General features: G+C 35.6%; 1 protein-coding gene across 2 annotated transcripts in view; it reads left to right on the top strand.

The window, feature by feature from the left end:
• Positions 1–12644, top strand: part of Polr1B (RNA polymerase I subunit Rpl135) — a 332313-nt gene that overhangs the window by 43803 nt on the left and 275866 nt on the right. For both annotated transcript variants that reach the window (XM_090381414.1, XM_090381406.1), the window contains exon 4: positions 6–80. In XM_090381414.1, coding sequence (XP_090237540.1) covers positions 6–80 — 75 coding nt within the window. The remainder of the gene's footprint in view (positions 1–5; positions 81–12644) is intronic.

Here is a 12644-nt window from a genome sequence, read left to right as displayed (position 1 = left end):
TTTAGGATGCTGTTATTGGAAATCCTACTATTCATAAAGACAGCGTCGATGCAACTGCTTACAGGGTATATCCAGCAGAGGTAAGCGATTTAAGATAATGAGTTCTGTTTTTTTGTGAAGGCCTTGTAAGTAAACCATAAAATTCAATGAAAGAGGCAGTTAATAAAATATTTTTTTTAATAATGATTTCTTAACAAAACTGGTAAGAAATGTGCATACTTTATCTCAAGTTCCATATCTGATGCCAAGTTGAAAAATTGGGCAGCTGTTCTGATATAGCTATTAAATAGAGAGAAATGTGAGTGGATATAATATTTGGCAGGGAACTAATCTAAATATGAATACTTTTTCTAACATTAATTATAATAAGTCTCAGTACAGTATATTTATATTGTACCAAAATAGAATATATATAACTATAATATAAATATATTAAATTATATATAAAAAGATAAAGATGCAATGAAATTATGAAAGTCTTATCAAACAGGAATGGGCTATAAGAGTTTATGCAAAATTTATAAAATGTATATAAGACCAGGTTATGGATCCGGGAACTACAGTAAACACAGAAAGGACCATAATGAATAATAGACAAAAAAGGTAAAAAACAGCATATTTGTGCATATGGTAGGGGAGTTGAGATATAAGATGTAGTAGCCATGGAAGAATAGGGAGAACCTGTAAGTAATAAATCAATTTATGGGAAATAAATATAAAATGCAGTTAATAAGGGCATAATAATCTTCAAAAGGGTTGGCAGCAAAAATCGTAGGAACCACAACTATAGTCCAGGTCTCTGCTTCTGTTATGATGCACACGTAAACAGTATACGTATACATCATAGCCGACCCGACAGAGACCAGAAGGAAGGATAAAATATTAAATAAAAAATAAAAATAATAATGATAAATAAAAACCTGTGGAAAGAAAAGTATAAAATTTAAACTCAAAAATATCTAAGAGATGGGGCAAAACAAGACAACTTACTGTCTGTATGGACTGAAAGATGTTGTTGTCAATGGTGATTGAAGGAGAGCGAAGTGTTCACTTGCAGAATTTATAAATATGTCAGTTGAAGGAGCCCCATGTAGTGGGGGGAAAGGTGTAAAATAGTAATCCGGCACTGTACCGGATTACTATTTTACACCTGTGTGACGGGGGAGTGTGCAGTTAAATAGATGAAGCAAAAAGCCAGCAGATGGAAAAACAAAAACTAACAAAGTAGTGTGGAAAAGACACCAAACTTTGTAATACTTTGTAATAGAAGAAACAGATAATGATAGTAGAGGAATAGCATCTTAATATTTCTTTTGGCCAGCCAGCCTAATTGTTCACGAGAAATAAAATGTAGTAAAAAAAAAGAATGGCTGAAAGTAATTGAAATGGAGGTGAATAAAGTAGGGCTCGGGCAGTCCGAGGTTGCAAGCCTGTACCACAAATGGCCCCTGGATGGATGACTTTACAATTGTCTCATGTGTTTAAGTCAATAGTGGCAATGTTAAAGAAATCAAATTAAGATAAAGAATGAAATAAAAAATATAAGAATACACAAAAACTATGACAAGACAAGAAACATAATACCCCCGTAAATAGACAATCCGTGGGCACGAGCTTTCCACACTGTGAGACACGACAGAGTCAAGGGGTATGAAACTATACAATATGTACAAGCCAAAAGTAAAGGAGGTTAGTCTACTGAAGTGATGTTTAGAACTGGGTTGTAGTTTGTAATATTTTTAAATTTAATAATGATAAATGCTTTTGTGAAGTGATGGCAGAGGAAAGCAGCCGGGAATTTATTATGTAGTAATTTATTGTAGAGTATTTTAATGTCTGAAAATAAGCTAATGCTATTGCATATTGTAGCAATTCTTATCCGTTGGGAAAGAATTGTTTGCATGAACTTTTTTAGAAACGTTAGAATTCCAATGGGTAAGACTACCTTGAAGCTAAAAGCTTCTCTTTGTTGTATATGTTGATAGTAGTATGGGGGCTGTCGATTTTTATGTCTAGGTCTAGGTAGTTGGCTCAAAGGTCATTATTTGTTTTATCCAGGATTAGTTTTGCGGGGTAAAAACCAGCAAAGTCCTGTTTAAAAGTTGGGTAGTTGAAAATGATCAAGTCGTCAATGTATCTATATAGCTGTATGTCTGAAGGTAGGGCTGTCTCGTCCCGGTATAGGTTAGTTAAGATGCAGCTAGCATGGTTACCTATGGGGGTATCTATGGTTTGTAAGTAGGCAGATTTACCGTCAAAAATGTAATTGTTGGAAACACAGAGATTAACTAGGTTATTCCAAAAGACAGACTTACACCCAATAATATCTAAGTAGTTGTAAATTATATTTAGCACAGATTTTAAGTTAGCATTTTTTTTTAGCATTAGCATTAGTAGAGGCATATGATGCAAGAAAGCAAGCTTATTCAGCATCAGCCAAAAAAAAAAAAAAAAAAAAAAAACACCACTCCCATTTCACCCCTCCGTTCGTTCGAAATACCTGTCCAGCTGAGCCTTAAATTTGTTTAGGCTATCAACTTCAACAACAAGTGATGGAAGTCTGTTCCATCAACCAACTACCTGCTGGCTAAAGGCAAATTTCTGCACAACTATCCTACATCTGTCTTTCCTCAATTTGAATTTATGCCCTCTCAGGTGATTATTCTGAGCAAGAGGAAGAATCCCATCACCATTGAGCATGCTCAAACCATTCAAGGCTTTATACACATCTATCAGATCACCTCGCTGGTGCCTAGTCTCCAGACACTGTAATTTGCAAAACTTAAGCCTTTCTTCGTAAGAGCAACCCTTTGTTCCATTCACAAATCATGTTGGCCTTCTCTGTACTCGTTCCAGCAGCTCTACATCTTTCTTGAAATGAGACCTCCAGACCTGTATACAGTACTCAAGGTGTGGCCTGACCATTGCCTTATACAGGGGTATAATGACATCCCTATCCCTGCTAGAAAAAATTCCTGTATATCATTGACAAGACACTATGAGCTACTCTTGCAGCTCGTCTGCACTGCTCAGAGAACTTCATATCTGCCTGCACAATTACCCCCAGGTTCTTTTCATTTTCTACCACTGTCAGTGTGGTACGACAGAGTTGATATGTTGCTCTGGGGTTACTGTTTCCCATATGTAGTACTTTACATTTGTCAATGTTAAACTTCATTTGCCACCTCTCAGCCCATCTGCTCAACCTTTCCAGATCCTGGTGCAGCAGCATAGCATCAGTAGTGTCCTTAACAACCCTGCCAACCTTTGTATCGTCTGCAAACTTGGACATTAAGTTTGATATACCATCATCAATATCATTTATAAATACAGAAAACAACAATGGACCCAACACTGAACCCTGAGGAACTCCACTAATAACATTAGTCCATGTTGTGCAGTGTCCATTGATTACCACTCTGTCTTCTGCCACTGAACCATCCCTTTATCCATAGCAGCAATTTGCCACCAGTGCCACACTGCTCCAATTTATGCAGCAGTCTTCCATGTGCAACAGTATCAAAAGCTTTTCTAAGATCCAAATATATAATATCAAAGTTATTCCCTGCATCCAGTTCTTTTGTGACTACATCATAGTATCCAATCAAGTTGGGCAAGCAAGACCTTTCCTTAACAAAACCATGCTGTGTCTGAGCTATAACTGAATTCTTGTCTAGATGATCCTGCAGTGCTTCTTTAACCAGTGCTTCCATTAATTTTCCTGGAACAGAAGTTAAACTAACAGGTCTATAATTACTTGTGTCAGCCTTTGATCCTCCTTTGTGAATTGGGGTTACATTTGCACATCTCCAGTCTATGGGTACCTCCCCTGAGTCCAAAGAAGCTCTTATAATTATGGCTAGGGGTTTGCTTACTTCCTTTGCTGCCTCCTTTAATATAACTGGATAGATCCCATCCACCCCGGGTGCCTTTTTTATGTTTATCCTCAACAATTTCCCCTCCACTTTCCTCTCAGTTATTACAAAATCATCTAGCTCACTGCCAGTGATTACTTCACCTACGGCATTCCCCTTCCTGAATAACTCCTCATGTGTGAATGTAGATGCAAAATACTCCATCTGAGCAGGATCCTCAACTGTTGAACCATCAATATCCAGTGGACCAATCTGATTCATCCCTTTCCTTCTTGAGTTTACATAGGTAAAGAACTCTTTTCTGTTTTTCTTTGCATCCTTTGCCAAGGATTTCTCATAATCTGCCTTTGCCTGCCTAATCTCCTTTGTGACTTAGTTACAGACCAGCTTATATCTGTCATAGGCTTCCACGTCACCCATTAATTTGTATGTATCCCATGCATTTTTCTTCTCTGCCATATGTCTCATTAGTTCATCTGACATCCATTTAGGCCTGAACCTAGAACAATATTTCTTAGTTGGTATGTAAAGCCTGGTAGTTTCCAAGATAAGTTCTTTGAATGCTTCCCATTTCGAATTTGCTGTTGGTAACGTCATCAGTTGGTCCCACTGTATAGAATTTAAATACTGTCTCAGACCATCGTAGTCGCCTTTACGAAAGCAAAAAACCTTCCCTTTACTCCTGATGGTAGTTACCTCCTTGAGTAAATCCCACTTCAGCACACTGTGATCACTGCCACCTAGTGGTTCCTTTATCTGCAGATTCTTAATGCATGAAGAATCACCACTGATAATCAGATCAAGAGTATTGTTCCCTCTAGTTGCCTCCCGAACATGCTGATGTAGAAAACAATCATCCAATAAATCCACAAAAGCCTTGCTAGTGTGAGTGACCAACCCACAAATTCCAGTCAATATCTGGGAAATTAAAATCCCCTATTATAAGACTCTCTGATTTACTGGCCCACTCTATTTTCCTGTATAGTATTTTATTATACTCATCAGAGTCATTAGGCCTATAGCACACTCCTACTCTCAATTTTGATTTCCCTATGCTTATGTTACACCAAACTGACTGGACACTGCCCTGTCCATTGATGTCGACTGGCTTCGCTTCCTTGGATCTTATGTGTTTCTTAACTAATAGCATAACCCCTCCTCCCCTCCTGTCCTGCCTATCCTTTCTATACACATTGTATTCCCCAAATTCCAGTTCTGCATTCCTTATATCTGTGTGACACCACGTCTCTGATATCCCAACAATATCTGCCTTCGATGTTTTGAGCAATACCTCAAATTCATCTAATTTAGTTACCAAAGTCCTAGCATTGGTGTACATGCAAGTATACATGCACCTGTTCTTATTCTTAGCTGCCCTAACACAACCCATGTGTTTACTTGTTCCGTGATGACGCCCAGCAGTCCCTGAAATATCCTGCATCTTGTTTTCCAGGCTGCTGCTCATTTCAATAGAAGCAGTGCAAGAATCACTTTCACCTCTGCCACTGGCTACTGTTAATCTATTAGTCCTTGTATCCCCCCACACTAGTAGTTTTCCGACCCACCTAACACTGCCTGGACAGCATCAGCAAATATTCTTGCACCCTTTCTATTTAAGTGTATCCCATCCCTGTAGAAGCAGTCTCTCCTGTTAGCTTGGTTTATACTGGTGAATAGACTGTTGAAGTCAAATGTTTGCACATGAGTGATGTTATTAGTTTTTAGAGCATTTAAGACCATCAGATTGTTATTAATAATTCTGCTATCGGGAAGGATGTCCATTATAGGTTTTAGTAACCATTTCTGTGTTTTTCCGGGTTTATGGGTATAACTGTATTTTCAGGAAGTGATGAACCTGAAGCCTATGGGGTTTTTATGGAACTTGGGAATAAAATAAATATAGGGAAATTTGTAATTGCTAAAGCTGTATATTATATATATATATATTAAATTTATATACACTGGTGTTCAAAGGAAGTGCATCACCCCTTAAAATTATAATTGTCGTCCAAATAACGTAAGTATATGGCAATATTACTTATAGATTGCATAAGGACGACTCTGCTCCTTGTCTTCGGGTGAAAATTATAAGTAGGCACTTCGGTAGTTACTTTAGCTTCATTTCTGCATTACAGGTTTGACAGTAATGTGTTTACATTTGTTTCAGGTGAAAAAATGGTTGGAAGAACGGTCCATTACAACTATTAGCTGGCCAGGAAACAGCCCGGACCTGAATCCTATAGAGAACTGTTGGCATCGTGTGGAATCTGCAGTTTTGCCAGAAAGAAACCAAAGACCCTTCGTGAACTTCAGGAATCCATAATTCGTGTTTGGAACCATGAACTTGATTCATCAAGTTCATGGTTTCTTTCTTCAGAAATTGATCTTGTCGGTGCCTCGATGGTGTGCTGCTGTGATCAGGGCCAGAGGCAGTTCAACTAAATATTAGTTTGCACCTGGTGGTCTTTTCATTATGTTCTAAATAGTTTTTACCATAATAGTCTCCCTAGCATTAAGAACTCAATTTTTATTAAAATCTAAAATTTAAAATATTCACTTTATAATTAAAGTTTTTATTAGTTTTTTAATAATAGACTTACTAGCTTTAAGAACTCCATATTTATTTTAATACAATTTACTTTCTGAATAGTTTTTATTCCAAGATTTACTAGCTTTAAGAATTCATTTTTATATTTTAATTTTTTAATATTAACTATCAAATTCGCTTTCTGTGTATTCTGACTAGCTTTAAGGATTCAATTTTTATATATGTTAAATTTATATATATGTTAAATTTAAAGTTTAAAATATTAAACATTATGCTTACTTTCTGAGTAGTTTTACAATTAAATAGGCTCACTAGCCTTAATAACTGAATGTTAAATTTAAAACTAACAGTCCAACTTAGTTTATAAAGGTTTTACATAAGCATTAAAAATTAGAAATTATTAGGTAACTTGCAGATATGTGCTAAACAGTATCTCTTCAGGATGCCACACCATTTCAGTATGTACTAAAATAGTACATATATGCTGCCATTAACGTTTCAATAGTTTCTTGTCCATTTTTTTAAATTAAATTTAAATATTAGTGTTAGGGCCAAAAGTTTACAAACGTGGATTAATTTTATGTACAGGAAACTGTGGCATCTACGTTAGGTTACCTATTCTTTAAAATTATTGACAGTAGTCGCCGTTGAATTTAAGACAAAGGCCATTATCACGTAATCTTACTGCAAGTACTTACCATCCGCCCCAAGGCAGCACAAACCACAAAATGAGAAAGAATGTTAGAGTTTGACGCCCTAACCAAGGGCAAAGGTGGTGACCTCTCATGGTCCAAGAACTATCAATGTGGTAACTGTTCTCTACAAAGAAGCTACAAGAAGCTGCCCTTCTGGAGGGTGTTCTCTTTATACAACTAGAGGTATTGTATAGTCCATGTAAGCAAAGATTAATTTTATTTACAAAAATATATACACCATATACAAAATGGTTTCTGTCTGAGTTTACTAATCTACCCATATTGTGTCATTTTAATTACTTTATTTAAGTTTTTATTAATGAACCTGTACGGAATATTGTTCTTAATTAGCTTATCTTTTAAAATTCTGAGTGCTTCCATTTTAAGTCTACTGTTATTGCAGATTCTGATTATTCTTATGGCCTGTGAGGTAATTATGTTTCTTTGAATTTTAATAGGTATGTTTGAACTCCAATGGCTAAGGTGTATTGTTTCAAAATTATATTCTTCTCTTTTATTGTAGATTCTCATTTCTATCTGGTTAACCGCCTTAATATTAAAATTTAGGTCTATAAATATTACCTTAGTGTTAGCTCTGTTATACACAAAAAGAGGCAAAGATAACCCTTACCAAATTGTGAATACCTACCTAATCCAGGGCCATTACTAATACGGACGGTAACTTGCACCTAATGTATTTCTGCAATCATATTCTATTTGCTATCCTTACCCTTAAATCTTTTCAACACCCTGGGCTGTTAGTGCAGTACTAGAGCAGGAGTGGCTATTGCTGTCCTAAGTACTTACTATATTTCACCTTCTGCTTGCTGTATAGCCAGACATGGAATACGGGCGGAAACTACCCACCTAGAAATGTCAATACAAAATATATATATATAATAAAAGAATAATAGTATTAAGAAGCTAAGTAATCATGGAGGGTGGAGTGTAACAGTACGAAAAGGAAGATAACATTGATTATGGATCAGGGACACTGAATTAGCAAAACGTACCCTACAGCCATAATGTGTATAAATATATAGTATGTAGAAAGTGTGAAGAACAAGGTTTTGGTTAAAACTATTGAATCCACGGTATACACCAGATAAGATATGAAAAAGACAGAGACATAGTTGACAAGAAATTAAAAATAAGAAATGAAAAGGCGACCAAAATAAGATTGCATTGCAATGTTTTTCACAATTTCAGTGTCATCATCAGAGGCCATCCACCGAAATTATGAGAAAGACAGCAATGTTCTTGCTTCTGTTTCCGACATGTTCTGTATGCTATGGTACACGTGTGCGGTAGACACGTTAAGAATGGAATTTTAAAATTTGAAATGTTGCGGCAAGAATAAGGTCAAATGAATTATGCGAATAAATTATATTATATTACGTAGTGCATACAGATCATGGATGACCTTACAGAAGCAAGTAAAAAGAATTGAAAAACTAAAGTAATGATATTGGAATGTAGGAATAGGCAAGAAGAAAGGCACTTACCGTTACCTTGTAAGACTGAAACTGACCAAATGACCAAGATGGCGGTGTGCCGGTATTTTTATGTGTAGGATAGCGATTCCTAGCATTAGAAAATGGTGTGGGGAAAAAAAAAAAAAAAAAAAAATTATGGTATGGTGTCTGTATAAATTGAAATGCAATATGTGGTGATGAATGTTGTTAAATACATGGTGCCCAAACTGCCCAGGATAGTTGAGAGATATAATAGCTTACAAAGTAGCAGTGAAGAGCAGCTAAACTTTGTTAAGGCAGAAAATAGATTGGGTAAAGTAAGAAGGTAGTATCCTGCATATTGCGTTTGGTTAACTAATGGCTCACAGGACATAAGAAGTAGGGGTAAGTAAAGCAGAAAGATGAATGAAGTAGAGGTAAGTAGTTGGGCTCGGGTAGTTCGGGGTTGCAAACCCGTTCCTATAGTTAGGACCCTGAATGAAGGTCTGGGAGTGAGTTCATCATGTATTTAAGGTCAGTTGTGTGGGTGAGAAAAATATATGGTAGATTGAAAATGAAATTTAATTAAATTATACACATGGTTAATACTGTGTTAGGCCAATTGGTGGGTACAGGTTTTCTAAGCTGTAAGACACCACAGAGGCCTAGTGTATTGTATATACACTATTTACAAATTTGGTGTATATGGGTTTTTGTCATCAGTTATTTTTGATTATGTTGTCTATATTGATGTCCCATAGTTTTTTATGTTTCATGATGTTGAGGGCTTTGCAGAAGTGGTAGCAAACATATGTTGTAGGAAAAAGGCTGTTTTTCAGTTTTTTTTTTATAGCATCTAGATGTTATTGATGGTTATTTCCTTATTGCTACAGATGGTTGCTATTCTGATGCTTTGCGCTAGTATAAAGTTGGCATGCACTCCTCTAGATATATTGGAATGCCACTGTGTGAGGTTGTCTATATTAAAATTAAATGCATCACATTTGTTGTACAGGTAGATAGTAGCTTTGTTGTTTATTACTGTATTTCCAGATCCAGGAAATGGCTGTAGTATCATTGTTGTTTGTTTTTTCCAGTTTGAGTTCATTGGTGTATAAGTGTCCATATCCTTTGATGATGTTTGGGTAGTTAATAACTATGAGGTTATCTATATATCTGTAGAAGTTAAGGTCCGGTGGAAATGAGTTTTAAGACCAATATAGATATAGGTTTGCTATTATGCATGAAGCAGGACTTCCCATAGGTGTTCTGTTAGTTTGTAGATATACTGTCTTGCCATCGTATACCAAGTTATTGGAGATACATAAGTTCACTAAGTTCCAGTAATTGGTATTGCAGGTTATATTCTCTATATTTTATGTAAATATCTTTGAGTACTGTTTTTAGCTTGGTTTGGTTAATACTTGTAAATAAGCTGTGGAAGTCAAAAGTTTTTTATACTGGAAATATTGTTATTCTGTAGGGATTTTAATACTGGTAGGTTGTTGCCTATAATTCTGCTATTTTGTACAAAAAGGAAGATAACATTGATTATGGATTGATGCAAAATGTACCCTCCAGCCATAATGTGTATATATAAATATATAGTATGTAGAAAGTGTGAAGAAGAAGAAGATTTTGGTTAAAACTATTGAATCCACGGTACACCCGATAAGATATGAAAAAGAGAGAGACAGGTAGTTAGCAAGAAATTAAAAATAATAAATGAAAAGGCGACCAAAATAAGATTACATGGCAGTGTTTTTCACAATTTCAGTGTCTTCATTGGAGGCCATCCACCGAAATTATGAGAAAGACGGCAATGTTATTGCTTCTGTTTCTGACATGTGCTGTATGCTATGGTATACTCCACCCTCCATGATTACATAGCTTCTTAATACACTGAAAATTCTTTTATTATTATCCTAAGCATTGTCCAGGCTGTGCTCATGCCACCTGGAACTGCTTATATATTCTTTATAAATTCTTCAATATTTTCACGATTCCTCTACCTACATTTGAAATTACGGTCTACACTCTTCATTACTTCATCTTTGTTATTTGTTTTTCGATATTTTTTTGTATTTTATATAAATGGAGCCACAAGACAATGAATACATACTACATGGACAGAGTAGTCTAAATTTGACCCCAGGGACACATGCTCTGTATAGTACCCTGCAAAATGATGATCACTCTATACATACACAATTTACACACACAGGACAGAGCACAATAGCATCTAATGCTTCTAACTTGGATAAACATGGGATCTATAACCTTAAATACAATACCTGTAAAAATAAACTATGTTTAACATGTCCTTGCATGCACACGCAACATATAACAAATAACGCTACAGATCCTACCTTTTGTAAATCCAGTAACATTATATACCCAATAACATGCAGAACTTGTAATATAAATATGCTCGACAAACGAGTAATAAACTACATCTGAGACTAAATCTGCACAGATCAGACATTAGCAACTACAAATATAGACATGATAATAATATGGAACAAGAAATAGAATATATGCACTTTCAAACACACAGCTTCACCAATATATACATATCCACACATTAATAGCACTGACATTAGAACTAAGCAAGAAGAACTATTTATGTTAAAATTAAAAACCTTATACCCATATGGTCTGAATAATAAATTCAACCATAAAATTATTACTAATAACATAGTGTAAGATGTCAGTCTTACAAATATAGAGATTTAGAAGTTATGGGAAAATTTGTAATTTGGGAATAATTTAATCTTTGATATGGAAAGGAATTTTGACATTTAAGAGAAGCATATATGGGATGAATACTAGATGTAGAGATAAGCAATTATAGATGTGCAAACTGAACAGCAGTCAAATGGAAGAGAAAGTAACATATACATGTAGATCCATGAGAAAAGGGGGTGAAATAACAGTAAACAAAGACAGCTGCCCCATACTAGGGAAGGAGTGTTCATTAGTGAATGAGCAGAAAAGGGTTACTAGAAACAGAACAATGGGTCGGTGAAATGCAGGTGATTAAGACACGTTTGATCTATGCAGCAGCTGGACATAAGTCCCGATGGGCTAGCGTCTGGGTCGAAAAAAACCAGGTCACTGGCGGCTTTTTGGTAAGTTGTCAATATTTTCGCAAATGGGAAAAGATGAAACTATGGGACATCAATATAGATAACATAATCAAAAATAACTGATGACAAAAACCCATATACACCAAATTTGTAAATAGTGTATATACAATACACTAGGCCTCTGTGGTGTCTTACAGCTTAGAAAACCTGTACCCACCAATTGGCCTAACACAGTATTAACCATGTATATAATTTAATTAAATTTCATTTTCAATCTACCATATATTTTTCTCACCCACACAACTGATCTTAAATACATGACGTACTCACTCCCAGACCTTCGTTCAGGGTCCTAACTATAGAAACGGGTTTGCAACCCAGAACTACCCGAGCCCAACTACTTACCTCTACTTTATTATCTTTCTGCTTTACTTACTCCTACTTCTTATATCCTGTGAGCCATTATTTTACCAAACACAATATATGGGATACTACCATCTTACTTTACCCAGTCTATTTTTTTCCTTAACAAAGTTTAGCTGCTTTTCACTGCTACTTTGTAAGCTGTTATATCTCGCAACTATCTTGGCCAGTTTGGGCACCATGTATTTAACAGCGTTCATCACCACATATTGCATTTCAATTTATACAGATACCATACCATAATTTTTTTTTTTTTTCACACCATTTTCTAATGCTAGGAACCGCTAGCCTACACACAAAAATACCAGCACACCACCATCTTGGTCATTTGGTCAGTTTCAGTCTTACAAGGTAATGGTAAGTTCCTTTCTTCTTGCCCATTCCTACATTCTGATAGCATTACTTTAGTTTTTCAATTATTTTTACTTGCTTCTGTAAGGTCATCCCTGATCTGTATGCACTACGTAATATAATATAATTTATCGGCACAATTTATTTAGCCTTATTCTTGCCCAAAATTTCGTTTCTTAACATATGTCTACTGCACATGTGTACCATAG

This window comes from Mastigoproctus giganteus, chromosome 1, assembly GCF_048544385.1.
Source record: "Mastigoproctus giganteus isolate SK-2022 chromosome 1, ASM4854438v1, whole genome shotgun sequence".
Classification (NCBI taxonomy): domain Eukaryota; kingdom Metazoa; phylum Arthropoda; class Arachnida; order Uropygi; family Thelyphonidae; genus Mastigoproctus; species Mastigoproctus giganteus.
This window is presented reverse-complemented; position numbering and strand designations above follow the sequence as displayed.